Source organism: Gorilla gorilla, chromosome 1, assembly GCF_029281585.2.
Source record: "Gorilla gorilla gorilla isolate KB3781 chromosome 1, NHGRI_mGorGor1-v2.1_pri, whole genome shotgun sequence".
NCBI lineage: Eukaryota > Metazoa > Chordata > Mammalia > Primates > Hominidae > Gorilla > Gorilla gorilla.
Genome location: NC_073224.2, coordinates 224,530,171 through 224,556,167, shown reverse-complemented (window position 1 = coordinate 224,556,167; position 25,997 = coordinate 224,530,171). Strand labels below are relative to the sequence as shown.

Below are 25,997 nucleotides of genomic sequence, written 5' to 3'. Positions count from 1 at the left end.
CCTTAAAAAGAAATCCTATACCCATTTATAGTCATTTCCCATTTCCCCCTAGTCTCCACAGCCTAGACAACTACAAGTCTACTTTCTGTCTCTATGTATTTACCTATTTGGAACATTTCATATAAATGGGGTCATACAATATGTGAGTCCGTTGTTTAAGGATTAAAATTCCCTTTTATCTTCCTTTCATTTTAGTAAGGTCAGTTCCACCTGGCATATAGAACCTGGGAGTTGTAGCTTCTAAACTGTGGTAGCTTTTGGTGTTCTCAGCACTGAGAACCTATGCAAGTCCCTTTTCTTCTTTCTTTTCTGTAAAATGATGACACTGTTTAGCTCCCCAAGGGCATGAGAAGAGTTAGCAGAGATGCACAGATTAAAGTATAAATTCAGAGAACTATTAAGAACTTCCCTGAGCCAATACGTTTAGCACTGACTTGCAGAATTTAGCATCTAATATTTATGCTGCTTACTTGACATATATAATATCCTTTGATCCGGCCGGGCACAGTGGCTCACACTTATAATCCCAGCACTTTGGGAGGCCGAGGTGGGTGGATCACCTGAGGTCAGGATTTCGAGACCAGCCTGGCCAACATGGTGAAATCCCATCACTACTAAAAATACAAAAATTAGCTGGGTGTGCTGGCGGGCGCCTGTAATCCCAGCTACTTGGGAGGCTGAGGCAGGAGAATCACTTGAACCCAGGAGGCAGAGGTTGCAGTGAGGCAAGATCATGCCATTGCACTCCAATCTGGGCAACAAGGCAAGACTCCGTCTCAAAAAAAAAAAAAAAAAAAAAAAATTCTTTAATCCAAGCGTCAAGGCTGTTTGAACCATATGTCAGACCAGAGTAGGATTTTTCTCAAGAACAACATCCAGACTTATGCAATTATATTTATTGAAACTAGCTTTAATTTTTTTTTTTTTTTTTTTTTTTTGAGACGAAGTTTCGCTCTTGTTGCCTGGGCTGGAGTGCAATGGTGCCATCTCGGCTCACTGCAACCTCCACCTCCTGGGTTCAGGTGATTCTTCTGCCTCAGCCTCCTGCGTAGCTGGGATTACAGGCGACTGCGACCACGCCCAGCTAATTTTTGTATATTTAGTAGAGACAGAGTTTCACCATGCTGACCAGGCTGGTGTTGAACTTCTGACCTCAGGTGATCCAGCCACCTTGACCTCCCAAAGTGCTGGGATTACAGGTGTGAGCCACCACGCCTGGCCACTTTAATTATTTAAAAACATAAATTAAAAACCTGATGTCTATTGTGAGATATTTTATAAGCTAAAAATTTGGAGTTACTACCATCACCTTCCCCCTATTTTTCTTCTTCTATCGATTCACTCTCAGCCGGCAGTCTTTATATTCAGAGACTGAACAAGGTTAAAAATCATGAGAAAGAACAAGGTTAAAGTCTACAGTTACCTTTGCTGCTGTCATATACCATGTATGAGCAAGTGTTCTGCTGTTTCCTTCAAGTGCTTGTTTTTGTAGAGTAATTTGAGTAAACTGAATTGATTTTCCCCAACAGACTTACCCCGAATAGATTTCAGTAGTATAGCTGTGCCTGGCACATCAAGTCCCCGGCAGCGCCAGCCACCAGGAACACAGCAGTCCCACTCATCTCCTGGAGAAATAACTTCATCTCCTCAGGGCTTGGACAATCCAGCCTTGCTCCGAGATATGTTACTGGCCAACCCGCATGAGCTGTCCTTGCTGAAGGAACGCAATCCACCCCTGGCAGAAGCTCTGCTCAGTGGAGACCTTGGTAAGCATATAAATTTGGAAGGCTGTTAGGCTGGCCTGAGTTGAAGAAGCTGTGTCATAGCAAATGTGAAGAGACTCAAGCCAACACTGTGTCACATGATTTATTGAACATACAAGTTTTTTCTCTGTGAGAGGTAAATTAGTGCTAAAGTCAAAGGCTGAGTTAATTGGAAACAGCAATAGAGTTTTAGGAGTGAAATCCATCTAGGCCACCCACCTTGGTTTACTTTTTGTTTTCCTCATTGCTTTTGGCAGCACATAACCTAGGTACTGATTTTTGTTTGTTTGTTTGTTTTTTTCTTTGAGACGGAGTCTTGCTCTTTTGCCCAGGCTGGAGTGTAGTGGTGCAATCTTGGCTCACTGCCAGCTCCGCCTCCCGGGTTCATGCCATTCTCCTGCCTCAGCCTCCCAAGTAGCTGGGACTACAGGCGCATGCTGCCACACCTGGCTAATTTTTTGTATTTTTATTAGAGACGGGGTTTCACCGTGTTAGCCAGGATGGTCTCGATCTCCTGACCTCGTCATCCGCCCGCCCCGGCCTCCCAAAGTGCTGGGATTACAGCCGTGAGCCACCATGCCCAGCCAGTACCGATATTTTAACCTTAGTTAGATCTTCAATTAAAGAGATCACCAACAAGCCAGCTGATGCCAGCTGATGCCAGGAAGGTTCAGTGCCCTATATGGCAAAATGGAATCACCATAACCTCAGTCCGCTCCAAGTTATTTTTTGTATTTTTTGTAGAGATGGAGTTTTGCCATGTTGTCCAGGCTGCTTTCAAATTCTTGGGCTCAAGCAGTCTGCCTGCCTTGGCCTCCCAAAGTGCTGGGATTACAGGCATGAGCAGTTGCACCCAGCTAACTTTTAGCCATCTTTGTGAATCGAGTTTTCTCTGTAAATTACTCTCATTTTACTCTTGGGTTTATGAGTTAAATTGGGTTAAGTCTAAAAACATAACAGATACTTAATGACTCATTCCTCAATTGACTATCTTTAAATTGGCAATCTTTACCTTAAGCGAAGTACTCAGATTTTAAATATACAATTCCTTGAGTTTTGACAAACTCCTGTAACCCCAATCAAGACACAGGACATTTCTCTCACTCCGGAAAGTTCCACTGTGTTCCTTTCTAGTCAATCGCCTCTCCTTATAGGTTACTACTGTTTTGATAATCTTATGGTTTAGTTTCCTGTGTTTTTAAACTTCATGTATATGGAATAATAGAGTGTCTGCTCTTTCGTGTTAGGCTTTGTTTTTTTTTTTTCTTGAGACGGAGTTTCACTCTGTCTCCCAGGCTGGAGTGCAGTGGCGCGATCTCTGCTCACTGCAACCTTCGCCTCCTGGGTTCAAGCGATTCTCCCGCCTCAGTGTCCCAAGTAGCTGGGACTACAGGCGTGCACCACCACACCCGGCTAATTTTTGTATTATTAGTAGAGATTGGGTTTCACCATGTTGGCCAGGCTGGTCTCAAACTCCTGACCTCGTGATCCACCCGTCTCGGCCCCCCAAAGTACTGAGATTACAGGCGTGAGCCACCACTCCCAGCTCGTGTTAGGCTTTTCACTCAACTTAATGCTTTTTAGATCCATCTGTATTGTGTGCATTAGTAGTTCAGATAACCATTGTCATAATATCTTTTAATCTCTTATATCAGCATATCTAATCACCAAAGACGGTGATGATGGGGCATTTAAATTTGCACACTTAAATGTACCACCATGTAAGAAATTGCAAAATAGGCCGGGCGCGGTGGATCACCTGAGGTCAGGAGTTCAAGACCAGCCTGGCCAACATGGTGAAACCCAGTCTCTACTAATAATACAAAAATTAGCTGGACGTGGTGGCAGGTACCTGTAATCCCAGCTACTTGGGAGGCTGAGGCAGGAGAATCACTTGAACCCAGAAGGTGGAGGTTGTAGTGAGCCAAGATCGCGCCATTGCACCCCAGCCTGGGCAACAAGAGCGAAACTCCATCTCAAAAAAAAAGAAATTGCAAAATAGGTTCTTGTTGTAACATACGTCTTATAGCAAGCAGTGTTTTCTCTACTAATTTTCCTGCCTATTAATTCATCAGAACACACACAAAATATAGGTAGACTAAAAATAGTTTATACTTAATTTATCTGGCTTAAGGCAGGGCATGTTATAAAAGAAATGAAACTAGAAGAGGAAAAGGAGATTATATAATGCTGTATTTTGTTTCTAGGTAGTAGGATAATGAGAACAATGAGGAAGGGAGGAGTGGAGACATTCATCTGCAACATGGTCACTCCCCACCATTTTAAATTGGAAAGTTGTTACCTCTGAGTAGAAACAATATGATAGATAACTTCTTATAAAAAATTTTTGCAAATACTTTTATTTATTTATTTTTTTAAAAAAAAAAACAGGGTCTCACCATGTCACCCAGGCTGGAGTGTGTGGTGCGATCACAGCTCACTGCAGCCTCGACCTCCTGGGCTCAGGCCATCCCCCCACCCTTGAACCCCCATCCAGCGGTAGCTGGGACTACAGGCATGCACCACCACGCCCAACTAATTTTTATATTTTTTGTAGAGACAAGGTCTTGCTATGTTGCCCAGGCTGGTCTCGAACTCCTAGGCTCAAACGGTCCTCCCACCTCAGCCTCCCAAAGTGTCTACCTTTGGGGGTGAGCTACCACACCCAGCCACAAATACTTTCTTTACACTGAATTTAAATGATGAAATAGCCTTGACTCAGAGAACAGAAAGTAAATGTAATTGCTTATTTCAAATAAGCTTTAGGCATCCTCTCTGCATCTCTTACAGTTGTAGTTTGAGAAATTGTTTGGTGTGGAAAAGTACTGATAAAGGTTGAAAATATAGTGGTATTTAAGATTTTTCTCCCTTATTTTTGTAGAGAAATTTTCTAGAGTCCTGGTGGAGCAGCAGCAGGACCGAGCCCGGAGAGAGCAAGAAAGGATTCGTCTGTTTTCTGCTGATCCCTTTGACCTTGAAGCTCAGGCAAAGATAGAAGAAGATATAAGGTAAAGACCTGTTCATCTAAAGAACAAAACTTAGAGACTCCAGATTTCCCAGACTGCAGGTTATCTGACATTAGTTGGGCATCTGCTTGGAGGTAGCTTCTCTGTTTTGCAGTTGAGATAGTAACCTCAGTCTTTTAGGTTAGTCTCTCCTCTTTCATTTTCTATGCATTTCGATTCGACATGACAAAGATATAGGTGCTTAGTTTAATGACTTTCTTTCTAAAATTTTAAGGAGGACTCCCTGACTAGCAGACAGAGCATCATAACACAGCTTTAGATAAATGACCCCCGGACTGAGCAGAAGCCACCATCTGGTGAGACCACAAGGCTGGTTGCATATTACATTGGCTGATTTGACTCTCTTTCTTTAGACATATTGTATAAGTCCTGATTAAATCCAGGGCTTAAACATGATTGGATTAGAGAGGGCTCTGCGCCGATGGAACGTTGGTAGTCCTAAGTCTGTTTTCCTGCTGCATTTCTTGTACTGGCCTTAGTGGATAAACTGAATGCTGGACATGTTTCCAGCTCTCAGTTTCTGTAATGCAGTGGTTCTCACCTGGGGCTATAGTAAAATCACATGAGAAACTTTTAAAAATGCAGATGCTTGGACTCTTCTCCCAAATCTGATGAATCAGAGTTGTCGGGCATGGAGCTCAAGCAAGGACAGTGACGCTGTTCCGGCCTCAGTCACACTGATAGTCACAAGCAAGATTCTGTTCAGTCATTCTCTGAAAAAAAGGACAGCTGCTTTTCCTGCCTCAAGTCAGTTTTTGTTGCTAATTGTGAAGAACTTAGTATAACTAAGAAGAAGATAACAGCAACGATACTTACTACACTTAGACTGCTTAGCCTTTTAGGGACCGTGTCATCATTTCGGTTACTTAAATGAAGCCTAACTTGGTCATTGTATTACACTATCTATCAACTTAGAAATCAAATCATGCTTTTTTAAACTTCTCATTCTTTTTATCTTTTTTTTTTTTGAGACAAGGTCTGTCACCCAGGCTGGAGTGCAGTGGCACAATCACAGCTCATTGCAGCCTGGACCTCCCCGAGACTGAGGTGTTCTCACCTTAGCCTCCTGAATAGCTGGGAATACAGGCATCTGCCACCACGCCCAGCTAATTTTTTCATTTTTTGTAGAGACAGGATTTCACTATGTTGCCCAGGCTGGTCTTGAACTCCTGAGCTCACGCAATCCACGCGCCTCAGCCTCCCAAAGTGCTAGGATTATAGGGATGAGCCACTGCACTTAGCCCTTCCTTCTTCTTCTTTTTTCTTTTTTAATTTTTTCTTTTTTTTGAGACAGCGTTTCGCCATGTTGGCCAGGCTAGTCTCAAACTCCTGACCTCAATTGATCTCCTACCTCAGCCACTCAAAGTGCTGGGATTACAAGTGTGAACACCATGTCCTGCCTCTTAATCTTCTTACTACATTTGAAATCAGAAATACAGGCTAGTGCTGGTGGCTCATGCCTGTAATCCCAACACTTTGCTTGAAGCCAGGAGTTTGAGACCAGCCTGGGCAGCAAAGTGAGACTCTGTCTTTACAAAAAATAAAATAAATTAGCCAGGTGTGGTGGCATGCACCTGCAGTCCCAGCTACTCAGGAGGTTGAGGCAGGAAGATCGCTTGAGCCCAGTAGTTGGAGGCTGCAGTAAGCTGTGATTGTACCACTGCATTCCAACCTGGGCAAGAGAGTGAGACCCCCATCTTAGGAAAAGAAAAAAAGAGAAATATAATTGTACACTAGAATTAATTGACAGCCCTAAGTCATTACGAAACTCCATCTCAAAAAAATAAATAAGAATAGAAGTGAAATAGAGAGTGTCCATAAGGCTCATGTTTCTTTCTAGGGCTTGAGTGAAGGAAATAGGGTGACACATCTATTCTCTTCCCCACCCCAGGCCCAAGACGGAGTCTTGCTCTGTCGCCCAGGCCTGAGTTCAGTGGCACAATCTCGGCTCATTGCAGCCTCTGCCTCCCAAGTTCAAGCGATTCTCCTGCCTCAGCCTTCTGAGTAGCTGGGATTACAGGCATGCACCACCACGCCCGGCTATTTTGGTGTTTTTAGTAAGATGGGGTTTCACCATCTTGGCCAGGCTGGTCTCAAACTCCTGACCTCAGGTGATCCACCCTCCTCGTCCTCCCAAAGGGCTGGGATTACAGGTGTGAGCCACTGCGCCTGGCCGCATCCATTCTTTGAAAGGTGAAAACCTTGTACCTCTGAAGAGACTCTCTACATATGGACCCCAGAAAAGCCAAAGTAGCTGGTGTTATTGCAGAGGATTTTTTGTTGAAACTCATTTGGGTTGGAGTCCATGCAAGATGAAGTATACAATTAATTTTAGGTTATTTCTATGTTTAATAATGTGCAATAGCATAAAACCTGTGTAATTATATAAAATGTCTATTAAAGTTTCATATGGCTTGCTACACCAGTGATTACACAGGGTAGGTGAACACAGGTTCGATAGCTTTCATATTTGCCTAAAGGAAGGTGCCTTTGACTTTCTGAGTTTAAATTTTGTTGCAAAATGACTGATAAAGCCATCAGTTCACTTGAGCTAGATGATTATTATGAAAAGAACAGAAACTGTAGTTAGAGCAGGAGTCAGCAGAGTTTTTTTTGTTTGTTTTGAGACAGGGCCTCCGACATTTAGGCTGGAGCGTAGTGGCACGATCATGGCTCATAGCCTCAACTTCTTAGGCTCAGGTGATCCTCCCCCATCAGCCTCCCGAGTAGCTGGGTCTATAGGCACACCACCACACCTGGCTAATTTTTCTTGTATTTTGTAGAGATGAGGTTTCACCGTGTTGCCCAGTCGTGTCTTGAAGTCCTGGGCTCGAGTGATCTGTCCAGCTCCCAGAGTGCTTGGATTATAGGTGTGAGCCACCACGCTTGGCGTGAGGTTTATTTTTTGTTTGTTTGTTTGTTGAAGAGACAGGGTCAGCACCATAAAACAGGGCAAAAAAAAAAAAAGTATCTTGCTCTGTCGTCCAGGCTGGACTGCAGTGGTGCCATCCTAGCTCACTGCAGCCTCAGCCTCCCAGGCCCAAGCAATCTCTTGCGTCAGTCTCCTGAATAGCTGGGACTACAGGCTTGTGCTACCACGCCCAGCTAATTATAGTGATAGGGTCTCACTGTGTTGCCCAGGCTGGTGTCAAACTCCTGGCCTCAAGTGATCCTCCTGCCTTGGCCTCCCAAAGTGCTGGGATTATAGGCATGAGCTGCTGTGCCAGGCCTTAGTGGACTTTCTATAAATGGGCAGATAGTAAATATTTTAGTCTTTGCAAACCATATAATCTGTGTTGCTCATGTTCAACTCCACCACTGCCATGTGAAAGCAGCCATAGACAATAGGACAATATGTAAATGCACTATATCACTGTGTTTCCATAAAACTTTTTTTGCCTAAACAGCAGGCTATGATTTACCAACCCTGGATTTACAGTGTAGGTTATCCCGAATCTTAGAAGCTGTTCTGTTAGTGTCTCAGTCTTCAGGTAAGTTGCTGAACCACTGACCTAGTTTCCATTAATGTTGGTAGTATTTGATAATGTTTTTAAAAGGAGATTGATTCATGCTGTTTTAAGGGAATAGAAAAAAATTGGGAAAAAACATGAGATGTTGGAGTAAGCAAGAACTCCCTTTTGTTGCTTTCCTCATGTAAGAATTAGAGTTGTGTTGATTTTTTTGTTTTCTTTTCCTTCGTTTTGGTGGGGAGAGATGGGGTTTCACCATGTTGCCCGGGCTGGTTTGAAACTCCTGAGCTCAAACTCCTGAGCTCAAGGGATCTACCTACTTTGGCCTTCCAAAGAAAGTGCTGGGACTACAGGTGTGAACCACTGCACCTGGCATGTTGATTTTTTTTTTGTTTTTGGTGTCTCGCTCTGTCGCCCAGGCTGGAGTATAGTCGTGTGATCTCGGCTGCAACCTCTGCCCCCCGGGTTCAAGCAGTTCTACTGCCTCAGCCTCCTGAGTAGCTGGGATTACAGGTGCATGCCACCATGCCCGGCTAGTTTTTGTATTATTAGTAGAGATGGGGTTTCACCATGTTGGCCAGACTGGTCTCGAACTCCTGACCTCCGGTGATCCACCCGCCTTGGCCTCCCAAAGTGTTGGGATTACAGGCGTGAGCCACCGTGTGCGGCCGGCATGTTGAATTTTTAAACTATTTCATGGATCAAATGAACTATGAAACACATGTAGTTTTAAGTGATGGGTGCAATTTTTTGTAGCATAAGCTGTTACATGAGCACTGTATACTAGATGCTTTGTACCTCTTGGCAACCTAGGTAACAATTATCCTTAGTGTACAGATTAGAAAACCCAGTCCTGGAGATGAAGCAGCAGGTGTAGCACAAGACGTTGAAATATTTGTGTTTTCCGTTTGTGAACTTTTTGTAATGTTCTGGGCTTAGGAAATGTATTCAGATACCCAGTAAATCCTCAGTTAAAATTGGAACATTCCCGAAATTCTAACATTCTGCCAGAAAAATGGGGTTGTAACCCTTGCTCTCCAGTTTCTTATTTCTGAGCATATAAAGGCAGCTCAGTGTTTTACAAAGGGTAATTTTTATGCCTTTAGATTTTCTGCCAGCTGTTCATCTTACTGCCTCTTAGGAAATGATCTCTTGCCCCATATAGCACCAATTTTTCTATGACTCGGCTGCTGTGCTTGGGGCAAAAGATATGTACAGATCTGTTTTTTAATATTGTGACTTTGAAACTGATTTCTCTCCATGGAATTAATGCTTTCAGTGTCCCTGGTCTTGTTCTGTTACAGGCAACAGAACATTGAGGAAAACATGACAATAGCTATGGAAGAGGCTCCGGAAAGTTTTGGCCAAGTAGTGATGCTTTATATTAACTGCAAAGTGAATGGACATCCTGTGAAAGCCTTTGTTGACTCAGGTGACGTCTCTGTCTTTTATTTCTTGGTCTCCCCTCCAACATCTTTACCTGACACGGGAGAAGGGGAGGCTCAAGCATCCGTTCAGATGGCTGTACTTTTTTTTGAGACAGAGTCTTGCTCTGTCACCCAGGCCAAAGTGCAGTGGCGTGATCTTGGCTCACTGCAACCTCTGTCTCCTCAGTTTAAGCGATTCTCCAGCCTCGGCCTCCCGCGTAGCTGGGATTACAGGCACCAACCACCACGCCCGGCTAATTTTTACGTTTTTAGTAGAGATGGGGTTTCACCATGTTGGTCAGGCTGGTCTTGAACTCCTGACCTCAAGTGATCCACCGTGCCTGGCCCAGATGGCTGTAGTTCTTTAGGCTGCTAACTCACTAGCGTGGGACTTACTGTTTCACTTGCCAGGCATTCTGTTGGTATTAGGTTTCTTTCTTTAATCATTTCTTAACCAGTTTTGTATTTTGTGGTGTCTCCTTTTTCTTCCTAGCTCCCCTTATCTAGCATCCTGAATTTCTTGGATGTTTCTGTAAAAAACTGGGAATACATAGGTTTAGAAGAAGGAGATATAAAAGGAGCTGTGTAGAGTATAGGTCAAACACATTTCAGCCTGGCCTGTGCACCAGCACTTTGCCAAGATTTGGGAGGAGTGTAAGGCTATCTGGGTATGGTTCTTACCCTTAAAGAACTTAACAACCAAGTAAGGAGACAGGGATTCTTCTGCTTGAGGGTTCAGTTAATTCACATACTAGTTGGCACCTTTTCTGTCAGTAACAACCGTTTGCTTTTTAGTAAGACTACACCATGCAGCATTTTGTGGGTGTATGACTGAGTGTGGTCTCATACATCTTAATTCTGGGTGTCTCACTCAAGGCTGTAAGATAGGTGAGTTCCTAGAGTAGAAAAATTCCTTGCTCAAATAATATTTTCCCCCTTCACTGTGTATTTCTATGTAAAAAGAAAAAAAGTATTTTCTTTCATTTGTTCATCTACACATTCCTGAGCACATGCTGGGTTTCAGCTCTCTCTCTCTCATTTTTTAAAGAGAGGGTCTCTGTCACCCAGGCTAGAGTGCAGTGGTGCAGTCAGCTCACTTCAGCCTCCAACTCCTGGGCTCAAGTGATCCTCCAGCCTCAGCCTCTCAAGTAGCTGGAACCACAGGCATGTGCAACCATACCTGGCTGATTTTTTAACTTTTTGTAGAGACAGGGTTCCCCTGTGTTGTGCAGGCTGATCGGGAACTCCTGGCCTCAACTCTCATTAAGAGTTTGTACCTTGAGACTGGGTGTTAGTGGCTCATGCCTGTAATTCCAGCATTTTGGGAGGGTGAGGTGGGAGAATTGCTTGAGCCCAGGAGTTTTGAGACCAGCCTAGGCAACATGGGGAAACCTCGCCTCTACAAAAAATACAAAAATTAGCCGGGTGTGGTGGTGCGTACCTGTAGTCCCAGCTACGGGGGAGGCTGAGGTGGGAAGATCACCTGAGCCTGTGGTGACGGCAGAGGTCAGGGCTTGCAGTGAGCTGTGATTGTGCCACTGTGCCCCAGCCTGGGTGAGTGAGACCCTGCCTTCGGGGGAAAAAAAAAAAAAAAAAGGAGTTTGTATCTTGAGATACAGACATTCCTGGGAGTTTAAAAAAAAACTGAAATTATTCAGTTTAAAAAATATCTGTTGTGGGTAGGGCCTTGTGCTGAGTGCTTGGTGATAAGACTTAGTGACTGGAGCCTCAGAGGTCCCCTGTGTGAGTGAGAGACAAATACATAGAAGACGCTAATAGAATACTCAGTGTGTATTGATTCCTTATTGTGTGCCAAGCACCATGCTAGGTGCTTAATATAATCATCTTACTCAATTTTATTTCATCCTCAGAACATCTCTGTGTACTTTGTTCTATAATTCCTGTTTTATCCATAAGAAAACTTAGATATAGAGAGGTCACATTCTCTACTCTGTTTTTTACACACAAGGAAACTTAGAGGGATCAAGTCACGCTTCCAGGTATACAGAGTTCGTGAGTGGTGGGCTTTGGATTCAGCCCCAGGTCCCCTTGATGCCAGAAATCTCAACCACTGTGCAAAAATCAGGTGAATGTTGGATGGCTGTAGAGACCACATTCTCACTCTGACCGAGGTGCTCAGGAGAGTCTTTCCAGAAGACAGCATTTGAGCTGAGGCTTTGGAAAATGCAGGAGAGCAGTGAAAGGGGCCCTTCTCATCCTGGGTTGCTTACTTTAATAACTTGGCTTTTGTAAATTAAGAAGGAGGAAGAAAGAATTGCCTTTCCAAATTCCCTTTTCCTTCGTTATTTCTGGGCCTTTTTGAATCTAATCTTTCTCAAATGCCAAGAACTTTTATCGCTTATAAAGTGTAGGGTACCTGTGAGTAATATGAGCAGGAAGTGTTGGAATTGAGTGAGAGGCGAGGTCATTGCAAAAGGGCAGTCAGTTAGGGAGGAAGTGGGTCTTGAGCTAGATCTTCAAGCATCAGTGGAATTCAGAAAAAAAAGCAGGGGAGGGAGCATTTTACAGGAGGGTCAAAGTGAGTGAATGGCAAAGGGGACATATTCCTCCTGCTGAAGCAGACGGTTTAGAGTAGTTAGAATGTAAGGCTGGAAAGAAATGGTGGAGCCAGGATGGGGTGGGATCTGAAGCTGTGGTGATGGTGGTTTGAAACTAATCTCATAAGAAGTGGAAACCATTGAGGACTTTTAAGCAGATGAAGAAGTAAGTGATTTGAAAATGGTGCTATTGGCCCAGTGCAGTGGCTCAAACCTGTAATCCCAGCACGTTGGGAGGCTGAGGCGGGTAGACCACTTGAGGTCAGGAGTTCAAGACCAGCCTGGCCAACATGGTGAAACCCCATGTCTATTAAAAACACAAAATCAGCCAGGCATGATGGTGGCACACCTGTAATCCCAGCTACTTAGGAGGCTGAGGCAGGACAATAGCCTGAACCTGGGAGGCAGAGATTGCAGTGGGCTGAGATCACATCACTGCACTCCAGCCTGGGCAACAGAGCAAGACTGTGTTTCCAAAAAAAAAAGTGACATTTTAGGAAAACTAAAGGTAGACACAGATCTGGAAAATTCTGTACCCCTAAGGGTCACAACAATATCCTTGCTTTAAATTACGCATCCACGGAGTGGTTTGGAAGCCAGAACAATTGTCCTCTTGCAAGGGAATGGCAGTGTGAGCCAGGCTGATCACTATGGTTAGAAGAAAGAGCATCAGGACAGGCGCAGTGGCTCAAACCTGTAATCCCAGCACTTTGGGAGGCCAAGGCAGGTGGATCACCTGAGGTCAGGAGTTCAAGACCAGCCTGGCCAACATGCTGAAGCCCCATCTCTACTAAAAATACAAAAAATAGCCGGGCATGGTGGCACTTGCCTGTAATCCCAGCTACTCGGGAGGCTGAGGCAGGAGAATCGCTTGAACCCAGGAGGTGGAGCTTGCAGTGAGCCGAGATTGCACCATTGCACTCCAGCCTGGGCAACAAGAGTGAAATTCAGTCTCAAAAAAAAAAAAAAAAAAAAAAAAAAGGAGAAGAAAGGGCATCAGAAATAGCAGAAATTGCATAGACCTTATTTACAGGTTTGAGAGAAGAAAGACTAGGAGAAGAGTCAAAAATGAACAGTGCCCAGGTTTTATGGCTGCAAGAAAATAATCCCATTGGCAAAGACAGAAATCCAAAGTGAGAATTATATGGGGAGACAGAGTTTTATGCCTGTTGGCTTTGACAGAAATGTCCAGTGCACAAGAATGTAGAACTAGAGTTTCAGGGAGAAATTAGGACTGTAAAGATTACAGAAGCGACTGTCTTCTACATAGGCCAACCCGCTGTGTACATGTTTCTGGGAGAGAAAATAACCTAAGTGCCCTCATATTTAAAGGGAAGAGAGTCTAATTGTTGGAGCAGAGTATGGGAGTCCACTTCTAAATTTTGGAAGACTGCATGATTTATTAATAGTAGACTATAGTGTCCCAGTGTGGGGTTTTTGTTTTTAATTTTACTTTTTGAGCAGATAAAGTAGTAAATAATGTACTTACTTGTTTACATAGTGAGACGGGATATTACTATGTTGCCCAAGCTGGTTTTCCACTCCTTGGCTCAGGTGATCCTCCCGTCTTGGCCTCCTAAAGTACGATTACCGGCGTGAGCCACTACACCCAGCCCAAAATTTGATATAAAAACAACTTGATAGGGCCAGACACTGTGGCTCACACCTGTAATCCCAACACTTTGGGAAGCTGAGGTGGGCAGATCACTTGAGGTGAGGAGTTCCAGACCAGCCTGGCCAATGTGGTAAAACCCCATCTCTACTAAAAATACAAAAATTAGCTGGACGTGCCAGGTGCAGTGGCTCACGCCTGTAATCCCAGCACTTTGGGAGGCCGAGGCAGGTGGATCACGAAGTCAGGAGATCGAGACCATCCTGGCTAACACAGTGAAACCCCACCTCTACTAAAAATACAAAAAATTAGCCGGGTGTGGTGGTGGGCAACTGTAGTCGCAGCTACTTGGGAGGCTGAGGCAGGAGAATGGTGTGAACCCAGGAGGTGGAGCTTGTAGTGAGCTGAGACTGCGCCACTGCACTCCAGCCTGGGCGACAGAGCGAGACTGTCTCAACAAAAAAAAAAAAAAAAAAAAAAAAAAATTAGCTGGACATGATGGCGCAAGCCTGTCAATCCCAGGTACTCAGGAGGCTGACGCAGGAGAATCGTTTGAAGCCAGGAGGCGACGGCTTAGAGATACTCGGTAAGAAGTGCAAAGTACTGCTAATTTAGCACTGCCATCTGTAGACACAGGACATCACTGCTTTCTACTGGTAAAGTTTTAAAATGTCATTTAATTATTGCATCGCTACAGAATATTCTTCCCTCAATGTCAAATTTTACATCATGTTTCAGATTACAGAGTAGAACTGAAAGTTGAATTAGGCAGGGCAGGACACTTGCTAGGTAGAAATGATTTTATAGAGACAAAAGCCTTGGGGTGTGCTTGGTTTTTGCTTTGTTATTATTTAGTGCTGTATTTTGAGTCTTCTCACAAAGTGGATTTTGTTTTTATTGTCTGATGTTTCTCTACTCCTCCAGGTGCCCAGATGACTATTATGAGCCAAGCTTGTGCAGAAAGGTGTAATATAATGAGACTGGTGGACCGTCGGTGGGCAGGGATTGCCAAAGGAGTGGGCACCCAGAAGATTATTGGAAGGGTACATCTAGGTGAGCAAAAGGCACCGGGGCTTGCTGTCTTTCTATAGGCTATTTGTAGGTAGGGTAGTCAATTTTCAAGTTTTTAGAGGGTCTTTTGTTGTTCTTATTTTGTTGTTGTTGTTGTTTTAAATTTCTTTTGTGTGGGTATGTCTGAGCTAGCAAGCCTAATTTCTAGAAGTTTTAAATCCTGTGTTCAGTCAAAGTTATGTGTTTCTGCTGGTTGCAAACAAGTAGTCTCCTCTACGTTTCTATTTCCTGAAAATATAATCCCTTTCCGTCATTTTAGCTGATTTATTTTTATACTTACCTCCATATTTCTAAATAACATGTTTATTTTGCTGTTTACTCATATGACTGTGTTTGAGAGCTGAGCTATCTAATTGAATGTGATTGCTTTTCTTTCATGGCTAGTATTATTTTCTCTTAGAATTAATAATTGTCCTGTTTTTCTTACTTGGTTTCTTGCATAGTATTCATCCCAGACATTTCCTAATTATGTAAATCTCCTTTCAAGCACATCCAATAGCCTCTACATTTCATCCTATCAAAGATACTTCTTGAGCCTGGACTGGCAGTTTCAGGCCAGCTTCAGAGCTGCTGTTTTGGAATTTAACTTGACTGAGTCCTGCAGATTCCTTTCTCTTCTGTCTTGTGTTGGATTACATGAATCCCTTGTCTTCCTCTTTTTTATCTGCCCCTCAGTTTATTGGAGTGCATTATCCAGTAACTTTCTTAGAAGAGGTGCATGGGAGTAAATTGAGACTAAGTATCAGACGTGTCTTTTTTCCCTACATTCTACTGGTCTGCCTAGGTTGGAAATCATTTTCCTTCACAATTTTGAGGCATTGCCCCTTAACCTTTTCACTGTCAGTGTTGCTGTAGTGAGGCTGGATTCTGTTCCGATTCTTGATCCTTTATGTGAAAGTTTTCTTTTTCTTTTCAGGTTTTTTTTTTTTTTTTTTTTGAGACGGAGTCTGGCTCTGTCGCCCAGGCTGGAGTGCAGTGGCGCAATCTCAGCTCACTGCAAGCTCCACCTCCCAGGTTCACGCCATTCTCCTGCCTCAGCCTCCCGAGTAGCTGGGACTACAGGCGCCCGCCACTGCACCCGGCTAATTTTTTGTAGTTTTAGTAGAGACGGGGTTTCACCGTGTTAGCCAGGATGGTCTCCATCTCCTGACCTCGTGATCCGCCCGCCTCGGCCTCCCAAAGTGCTGGGATTACAGACGTGAGCCACCGCTCCCGGCCTCTTTTCTGTTTTTTTGAAACAGTCTTTGTTCTGTCGCCCAGGCTGGAGTGCAGTGGCACGATCTCAGCTCACTGCAACCTCCGCCTCCTGGGTTCAAGCGATTCTCCTGACTCAGCCTCCCTGAGTAGCCGGGATCACAGGCATGCACCACCACACCTAGCTAATTTTTGTATTCTTAGTAGAGACGAGGTTTCTCCATATTGGCCAGGATGATCTCTCTCAAATTCCTGGCCTCAAGTGATCCGCCCACGAGGCCTCCCAGAGTGCTGGGATTATGGCGTGAGCCACCGTTCCCAGCCTTCTTTTTCTTCTTTGAAGCTTGTAGATCTTCCCTTTGACCTCAGTGTTTTGCATTTTCACAATGCATGCTTGGGTGTGGATCTCTTCTCATATACTGTGCTAGGTACTTGGTAACCTGTGCAGTCTAGACGCTCACATCCCTCTGTTCTGGGGACTTTCTCTGAATTATTTTGACGATGATTTTCTCCCCTCTGGAATGTCTGTTATTCAGGTAGGATAATCTCTCCTGGACTTGTCCTCTAGTTTTCTTCTCTTTTGTTTTTCTGTGGGATTTCTTCAACTTTGTCTTCCAACCTTTGTGTTGGATTTTGTATTTGTTTGTATTTTACTTTAGATGGTTTTCATAAATGTCTTGTGATCCTTGGCATCAGCTCACATTGAAGAGTGGGCCACTGGCTGGCCGGGATGGCTCACACTTATAATCCCAGTGCTTTAGGAGGCTCATGTGGGACGATGGCTTGAGGCCAGGAGTTTGAGACCAGCCTGGGCAACATAGGGAGAATTCGTCTCTACAAAAAATTTTTTTAAATAGCCGGGTGTGGTGACAAGTGCCGATAGTGCCAGCTACTCGAGAGGCTAAGGCAGGAGGATTGCTTGAGCCAGGGAGATAGAGGCTGCAGTGAGCTGTGTTCATACTACTGTACTCCAGCTTGGATGACAATGAGAACTCGTCTCAAAAAAAAAAAAAAAAGAGTGGGCCACCAAAAGGCTTGTTTGGTAAATGACCTGGGTAGGCAGCCATGGCTCTTGTGGCCTTTACTGTAGGGTGGGTCTGAAAGTTGGGAGGGAGAAAAAGGCTGGCATCTCAGTTGGATTTTATTTATTCCCCCTGGTTTTCAGTTGGATACTTATTCTGTCCCTGTCTCCCTCCATGCTCACTTCTGTTAAGAGTGCCTCTGTTTCACCCTCTCCAGAAAATAAGCCTCTAGTCTGCTACTGGGGTGAAGGGTCTCCTGGCCTAGCAGAGTGTGGGAGGGACACCCCAAGGGCTAACTGTGCCTCTGCGGCCTTCCCGCCAGCCTTGCTGCTTTGGGTCCATCTCTCCTCCTATCTACAGAGGTATTTATGACCAGTTCCTATGCTCCATAGGAGTTCTGTGATGTCAGTTGGGTTGCTGCTCAGTTTTCCTCACTGTCATCTGCTTTTTAGCTCTAAAATTTTGTTCCTGTGGTCTCTACTATTATATTTGGCCTTAAAAATGTATGCCTTAGGGCTGGGCACGGTGGCTCATGCCTGTAATCCCAGCACTTTGGGACCCCGAGGCAGGTGGATCACCTGAGGTCAGGAGTTCGAGACCAGCCTGGCCAACATGGTGAAACCCTGTCTCTACTAAAAATACAAAAATTAGCCAGGCGTGGTGGTGGGTGCCTGTAATCCCAGCTATTCGGGAGGCTGAGGCGGGAGAATCGCTTGAACCTGGGAGGCAGAGGTTGCAGTAAGCCGAGATTGTGCCATTTCACTCCAGCCTGGGCAATAAGAGTGAAACTCCATCTCTAAAGAAAAAAAAAAAATGTGTGCCTTAGACAAAACCCAAAAACCTTTTTTGCAATGTTTTAGGAGTAAATGTAGATAAATGCATGTGTTCAGTCCTTCATCTCTAATCAGAATTGTTTTTGTTTTCTTCTTCCATTATCCGTTTAATAGATGCTTACTGTAGAGAACTTCAAAAGTATAGAAATGGGAGATGAAGGAAAAAAACATCCCTTAAATTCCTGTAGTGAGAATCAACCACCAGTATCATTTGGGCATCTCTCCTGGTCTTTTTTCTGTGCACTTTTTTATCTTATAAAAGGTGATTATTTCATGTTTAAAATTTTATATTCTGCTCAAAGAAAAAGTGAAACAACATTTTCCCAATGTCACCATGAATTTCAAAAGAATTATTTCAATAAATGAATAAATGTATAGCATTCTGTTGCAGGTTTAAGGATCAGCTTTTGGGTTGTTTCTTTTTTTCTTTTTCTTTTTCTTTTTTTTTTGAAACAGAGTCTCACTCTGTTGCCCACACTGGAGTGTGGTGGCGTAATCTTGGCTCACTGCAACCTTTGCCTCCCAGGTTCAAGCGATTCTCCTGCCTCAGCCTCCCAAATAGCTGGGATTACAGGCAGCTGCTACCACACCCGGGTAATTTTTGGATTTTTAGTAGAGACAGGGTTTCACCATGTTGCCCAGGCTGGTCTCGAACTCCTGAGCTCAAAGTGATTCGCCTGCCTCAGCCTCCCAAAGTGCTGGGATTACAGGCGTGAGCTGCTGCGCCTGGCTGGTGATGTTTCCTATTAGAACATGGCAATATAGTTTTCTGCACATTTTGATTTTTTTCCCCCTAGTCAAGATTCCTATAAGTGAAACTACTGAATCAAAGTTACAGATGCTTTAGGACTCTTGATATGTTGCTAACCTGTACCAATCCAGTTTATCCACCACTGAATGAATATTCATCTTAGTGTCCTATACTGTTAAGCAATATTAGTTTTCCCTCTTAAATTTACAAATAAGGTGGGTGTGGTGGCTCATGTCTGAAATCCTAGCACTTTGAGAGGCCAAGGTGGGCAGATTGCTTGAGCTCAGGAGTTTGAGACCAGCCTGGGGGCCATAGCGAAACCACATCTCTACTAAAACTACAAAAAATTAGCCGGTTGTCATGACCGTACGCCTGTAGTCCCAGCTACTCAGGAGGCTGAGGTGAGAGGATCACTTGAACCCGGGAGGCAAAGGTTGCAGTGAGCCGAGATCATGCCAGTGTACTTCAGCCTGGGCAATAGAGCAATACTCTTTTCTCAAAAAAAATTTTTTTTTACAAATAAAAGAGTGGTTTCTTATTGTAAGTTACTTTTCTTTCATTGTAAATGATAGTTTTTCTGCACATTTGCTCTTCCTTTCTTTTGAAATATGTATGTCTGTTTATTAGGGTCTTTGTGTTTCTCTTATTGATTTGTGTAGGATAAAGATAGTTCAACTACCTTACACTTTCCTAAACACAGTAGGACTGAGAGTTTTGTAGGAATACCATAAACTGGTTCCTTCAGGGGCTGAGTTCTCAGATTTTTGATGACTTTAAATGAGAAGATAATAGTAGGAGACAAAATAAGTACCAAGCTCTGTGGCCATCCTTGTGGATTTTACAACCGTGGCTATGATCAGCATGAAAAAACCCTTATAGCAATAGGGGAAACCTAAATAAAAGGAAAGCTTTACCATGGATTAGAGATTCAGTATGTTGGGGGTGGCAGTTCTCCCACATTAATCCACAGAACCATTGAGATGCCATCAAAATCCTGGTAGTTTTTTTGTGAGACTGGATGTGCTCATTTTAAATTTGGCGTGGGCCCTATATTGTGAGAATGGGCAAAATACTCTAGAACAACATTACCTTCTAGATATCAAAGGACTATCTAGAAGATATGAGTAGAAACAAACCCATGATTCTATGAACCTTGATCAATGAGAGGAAGTCTTACAGAGCAATGGGGAAATGTTAGGAAATGTTGCTGGGACAAGAGGTATCCATGGGGAGAAATGAATTAGAAATCGGACCCTACCCACACCACACAAAAGCGAATTCAGAGTAAACACCTAGATGCAGGGGAGGGAGGATTGCTTGAGCCTAGGAGTTTGAGACCAGCCTGGGCAACGTAGCAGACCCTGTCTCAAAAAAAAAAAAAAACCTAAAACCTAGATGTGGAAAGGAAAATTAAAGATTTTAGCAGAAAATACACAATATCTTGTGTAAGGAAGGAGTTCTTTAAAAATAGGTCATCTGCTGGGTGTGGTGGCTCACTCTTGTAATCCCAGCACTTTGGGATGCCAAGGCAGGGATGACTGCCTGAGGCCAGAAGTTCAAGACCAGCCTGGTCAATATAGCGAGACTCAATCTCTACAAAAAGTTTTTGGCTGGGTGCGGTGGCTCACACCTGTAATCCCAGCACGTTGGGAGGCCAAGGTGGGTGGATCACGTGAGGTCAGGAGTTCAAGACCAGCCTGGCTAACATGGTGAAACCCTGTCTCTACTAAAAATGTAAAAATTAGCTGGGCGTGGTGGTGCGTATTTGTAATCCCATGTACTTGGAAGGTTTAGGCAGAGAATCAGAGAACACAGGAGGCAGAGGTTGTAGTGAGCCGAGATCACGCCACTGCACTCCAGCCTGGGCAACAGAGCAAGACTCTGCCTCAAAAAATAATAATGAAAAGAACTTTTCAGCTGGACACGGTGGCTCATGCCTGTAATCCCAGCACTTTGGGAGGCCAAGGTGGGCAGATAACCTGAGGCCAAGAGTTTGAGACCAGCCTGACCAACATGGCGAAACCCCGTCTCTACTAAAAATACCAAAATTAGCCAGGCGTGGTGGCACATGCCTGTAATCCCAGCTACTTGGGAGGCTGAGGCAAGAGAATCACTTAAAACCGGGAGGCAGAGGTTGCCATCAGCCAGGATTATGCCATTGCACTCCAGCCTGGGCAACAAGAGCGAAACTCCGTCTCTCTTTTGAAGTACGTAACAATAACCTTTTCTCTTCATGTGCTTTTTAGCTCAGGTTCAGATTGAAGGAGATTTTTTGCCATGTTCCTTCTCTATACTTGAGGAACAGCCCATGGACATGCTTCTGGGACTGGACATGCTTAAACGGCACCAGGTAATTAAGAGCTTCACTTATTTTTTTTGCATCTGCTTTTTGTAATATGGTTATTATCACATTATTTTTATTGGTTACATATACTGGAAAACTAAGAAATAACGACTTTTCAAACCTGGAAATGTCCTTAAATTATGTTGCTATACAAAGGTTGAAATGATGTGTCAATATAGATAGAATCTGTTTTTGTGAAATCTCTCTGTGAATCTGTTAAATCTTGCCAAATGTTTTGAGATTGTAAAGGACAGTTTGGTTCCCTTGTATAATTTTCAGATTCTGGTTAGATCCTGATTAGTAGTTTTTTTGATGACCTGACTAAAAAGTGTGAGTCAAGTAAGTCTGTAGCATTCTCTGATGCTGATCAAACAGTACTTGGGAAGAAGACCTTCAAGGTTAAGGAAGGTATATGTTGGGAGTGAAAGTGTTTATTTAGTACAGGGTGCATAATTAATATATTAATTTGTGTTGATATTTATCTTTCTACTCTAAAGCACAATAATTTAAGATATACTGCCGTCATTGAAGAAGCAGTTAGTCCACTGGGTATTTAGATGAGATTAGGCATATTCAGGGTGGTATGGCTGTAGACCTCACTGGGTACTTCACATTTTTCACAGTAGGGTTTTATATCCAGTCAACCTGCCAGATACAGTGGTACATGCCTGTAATTCCAACATTTGGGGAGGCCAAGGAGGGAGGATTGCTTGAGGCCAGAATGAGTTTGAAACCAGTCTGGGTAACTTAGTGAGACCCTGTCTCTACAAAAAATACAAAAATTAGCTAGGCATGGTGGTACATTAGCTACTCGTGAGGCTGAGGCAAGAGGATCCCTTGAGACCAGGCTGCAGTGAGTCAAGATTGTGCCACTACACTTCAGCCTGGGTAACAGAGCAAAACCACATCTCAAAAAACAAAATTGAGTTAAAAACAATTGAAAATATAGCTAATCAATATTTTTATGTCACTATTTTAAAATATTTCTGTAAAAGTAGATGCATCATATTGATAATAAGACACAGCATTCTATTTATTTATTTATTTATTTATTTATTTATTTATTTATTTATTTATTTATTTATTTTGAGTTGGAGTCTCGCTCGGTTGCCCAGGCTGGAGTGCAGTGGTGCAATCTTGGCTAACTGCAAGCTTCGCCTCCCGGGTTCACGCCATTCTCCTGCCTCAGCCTCCCGAGTAGCTGGGACTATAGGCACCCACCACCACGCCCGGCTAATTTTTGTATTTGTAGTAGAAACGGGGTTTCACCTTGTTAGCCGGGATGGTCTCGATCTCCTGACCTCGTGATCCGCCCGCCTCAGCCTCCCAAAGTGCCGGGATTACAGGCGTGAGCCACCACGCCCGGCTCACAGCATTCTAAATAGAACGAATGAATGAATGAATGAATGAATGTATGTATCGATAAAACCTTGTCACTGCCTTTCCTTATTTTTTTAGTCATGGTATAGACCAGCAGTCTCCAACTTTATAGATGTAAATCATATATGTGCACAGCTGTCTATTAAGTAGTTATAAAATACACAAAAAAGGAAGTTAGCATTAGCATGGAGTAAAGAATACTGTGGAGATTGCCTTGCGTGGCACGATCTTGGCTCACTGCAACCTCCGCCTCGCAGGTTCAAGTGATTCTCCTGCCTCAGCCTCCCAAGTAGCTGGGATTATGGGCATGTGCCACCACGCCTGGCTAATTTTTGTATTTTTAGTAGAGGTGGGGTTTCACCGTGTTGGCCAGGCTGGTCTGGAACTCCTGACCTCAGGTGATCTGCCCTCCTCAGCCTCCCAAAGTGCTGGGATTACAGGCATGAGCCACCGTGCCTGGCCATTTGTGATTGGAGTTTTAAAGTAAGGAGCATAATTTTTCTGCATGGTGTTTTATCTGCTATTATTCTTTCGTTTCTTTCTTCCAAGTGTTCCATTGACCTGAAGAAAAATGTACTCGTGATCGGCACCACAGGCTCCCAGACCACCTTTCTTCCTGAGGGAGAGCTACCAGAGTGTGCCCGGTTGGCATATGGGGCTGGAAGAGAGGATGTACGGCCAGAGGAGATTGCAGACCAAGAATTAGCAGAAGCCCTTCAAAAATCAGCAGAGGATGCAGGTATTTGGGATGGCCAAACTCTTCAGTACTTGTTATTGATGGGTAAGCCCGGGAAGTGTGGGCTTCAGAAGGGGTAGGAACCTTTACGGTTTTTAATCAGTCTCATGGTCCAGTAGTAGATGTGTTCATTATTTGTCTTCTTAACCTCCTTCTTTGATCTTCCTTTTTTTTTTTTTTTTTTGGAGACATTGTCTCACTCTGTCACCCAGGTTGGAGTGCAGTGTGCAGTGTGACATGATTGTAGTTCACTGCACCCTTGACTTCCTGGGCTCAAGCAGTCCTCTCACCTCAGCCTCCTGAGTAGCTGGGACTACACCTGGCTAATTTTTTATTTTTAGCAGAGATAGGGTCTTGCTGTGTTGTCCAGGCCTATCTCCAACTCCTGGGCTCAAGCAGTCCTCCTGCCTTGGCCTCCTGAAGTGCTGGGATTACAGGTGTGAGCTACCATATCCAAACCCATCTCTTAATACAATAATGAAAAAGTCTGTATTCTGGCCCGGCGTGGTGGCTCACGCCTGTTAATCCCAGCACTTTGGGAGGCTCCGGTGGGCGGATCACCTAAGGTCAGGAGTTTGAGACCAGCCTGGTCATGGTGAAACCCCATCTCTACTAAAAATATAAAAATTGGCCAGGCGCGGTGGCTCACGCCTGTAATCCCAGCACTTTGGGAGGCTGAGGCAGGTGGATCACGAGGTCAGGAGATGGAGACCATCCTGGCTAACACGGTGAAACCCCATCTCTACTAAATATACAAAAAATTAGCCGGGCGTAGTGGCGAGCGCCTGTATTCCCAGCTACTCAGGAGGCTGAGGCAGGAGAATGACATAAACCCAGGGGGCGGAGCTTGCAGTGAGCTGAGATCGCGCCACTGCACTCCAGCCTGGGTAAGAGAGCGAGACTCAATCTCAAAAAATAATAATAATAAAAATAAAAAAAAATTAGGGTGCGGTGGCACACCCCCCGTAACCCCAGCTACTTGGGAGGCTGAGGCAGGAGAATTGCTTGAACTTGGGAGGTGGAGGTTGCAGTGAGTCAAGATGGCACCACTGCACTCTAGCCTGGGCAACAGAGTGAGACACTATCTCATAAAAAAGAGAAACATTCTGTATTTCAGTATTTCAACAGATTAAGAACAGCTCAGTCCATTGCTGTGTTTAAGATAGATTGGGGTTATTTTGCTTAGACACATTTTAGAAGCTTCCTAAATTTTTTTAAGAGGTTTTTTTTGTATGTTTTTGTTTTTGTGATTTTCCTAAAGAAAATTTTGACAGTAAGCAGATGTTAACTTTTGAGTCCAACAGTATTTCCCTATTTCTTTCCTTTTCTTAGGACTGTTTTATTTTATTTTATTTATTTTATTTTATTTTATTTATATAGACAGAGTCTTGCTCTGTTGCCCAGGCTGGAGTGCAGTGGCGCAGCCATGGCTCACTGCAGCCTCAGTCTCAGTCTCACAGGCTCAAGCAGATCCTCTCGCCTCCGCCTCCCAAAGTATTACAGGCATGAGCCACCATGCCTCTTAGGCCTGGTTTATTTTGAAAGGTATCATTGCTACTGTGTGTGAGCAGCCCTAACTTCACCAAAGACAGAAGAACCAACAAAAAGAAGTATAAATTTTTATTTACTTAATTAAAAAAAAAATTTTTTTTGAGACAAGGTCTTACTCTGTCACCCAGACTGATCCTCCCATCTCCCCTTCCTGACTAGCTATGACTACAGGTGCCTGCTACCATGTCCAGCTAATTTCTGTATTTTTTGCAAAGATGAAGTTTTGCCATGTTGCCCAGGCTGGTCTTGAACTCCTGGGCTCAAGCAATCCACCCGCCTCAGCCTCTCAAAATGACAGGATTATAGGAACGAGACACCATGCCTGACCAGCATAATTGAACGTTACTGAAAATGCAGTGTTATGGTCTGAGATTACAGTATTGTCATCAGGCCATATTAGCACTGTATATATTGAAATCATGCTACCTAATACTTTTTTTTAAGTCTCAGTTATTTAGCTTGTTTAAATGTAATGATGGAGCTAAGTTTTCTAGGTAAAATGGGGTAACAGTTTTGCTGAAATCCCCCATTTGTTATAGAACGGTGACTCTGGGATGTATTTTCTAGAAGCTGAATAGAATTTACTTTTGAGTTTGGGTTATTTTACAGTCTTGTGCTGGCATTATTCATCAGTATGACTAGTATCACACATTGCTTTTTCTAGTACAGTAAATTATTAAGAGTTACGAGTTCAGGGAATAGCTTTATCCTGAAGACGAAAGTGGTAAGAGTTTTAAAAACAACCAGGCAGCTTTTGCCACTGTTTTACTGGAGAACATTCAGATGTCTGTCATTGAGCTTTAGAATGGGTGTGGGTGGCAGATGGAGTTTTCCAGGTTGACTTTGTTCAGAATCAACTCCATCACCTTTTGGCTTAGTTTTATGTATAAAGTACAGTTTGAGTCAGGGCGTGGTGGCTTATGCCTGTGATCCCAGTACTTTGGTAGGCCAAGGCAGGACGACCACTTGAGCCTGGGAATTTGAAACCAGCCTGGGCAACATAGTGAGTCTTTGTTTCTACAAGAAATTAAAAAAAAAAATTAGCCAGCCATGGTGGCGCGCCTATAGTCTCAGCTGCTTGAGAGGCTGAGATGGGAGGATCACCTAAGCCCAGGAGGTCAAGGCTGCTGTGAGCCATCATCGCTGCCACTGCAAGTCAGCCTGGGTGACAGAGTGAGACCCTGTGTCCAAAAAAAAAAAAAAAACAAAAAAAACCAGAATTGACTCCCATCACTTTTTGGCTCAAGTTTTTATATTAA

The 25,997-nt window shown here is 43.8% G+C and overlaps 1 protein-coding gene across 3 annotated transcripts in view; it reads left to right on the top strand.

Moving 5' to 3' along the window:
* The window catches only part of DDI2 (DNA damage inducible 1 homolog 2), a 49,956-nt gene that overhangs the window by 11,432 nt on the left and 12,527 nt on the right, over nt 1-25,997 (top strand). For 2 of the 3 annotated variants that reach the window (XM_055385083.2, XM_055385087.2), the window contains exons 3-8: nt 1,530-1,766; nt 4,645-4,771; nt 9,564-9,691; nt 14,781-14,909; nt 20,974-21,077; nt 23,001-23,190. In XM_055385083.2, the coding sequence (XP_055241058.1) occupies nt 1,530-1,766; nt 4,645-4,771; nt 9,564-9,691; nt 14,781-14,909; nt 20,974-21,077; nt 23,001-23,190 (915 nt within the window). Of the gene's footprint in view, nt 1-1,529; nt 1,767-4,644; nt 4,772-9,563; nt 9,692-14,780; nt 14,910-20,973; nt 21,078-23,000; nt 23,191-25,997 lie in introns of those variants that run through there. The other variant, XM_055385084.2, reaches the window with a different exon arrangement.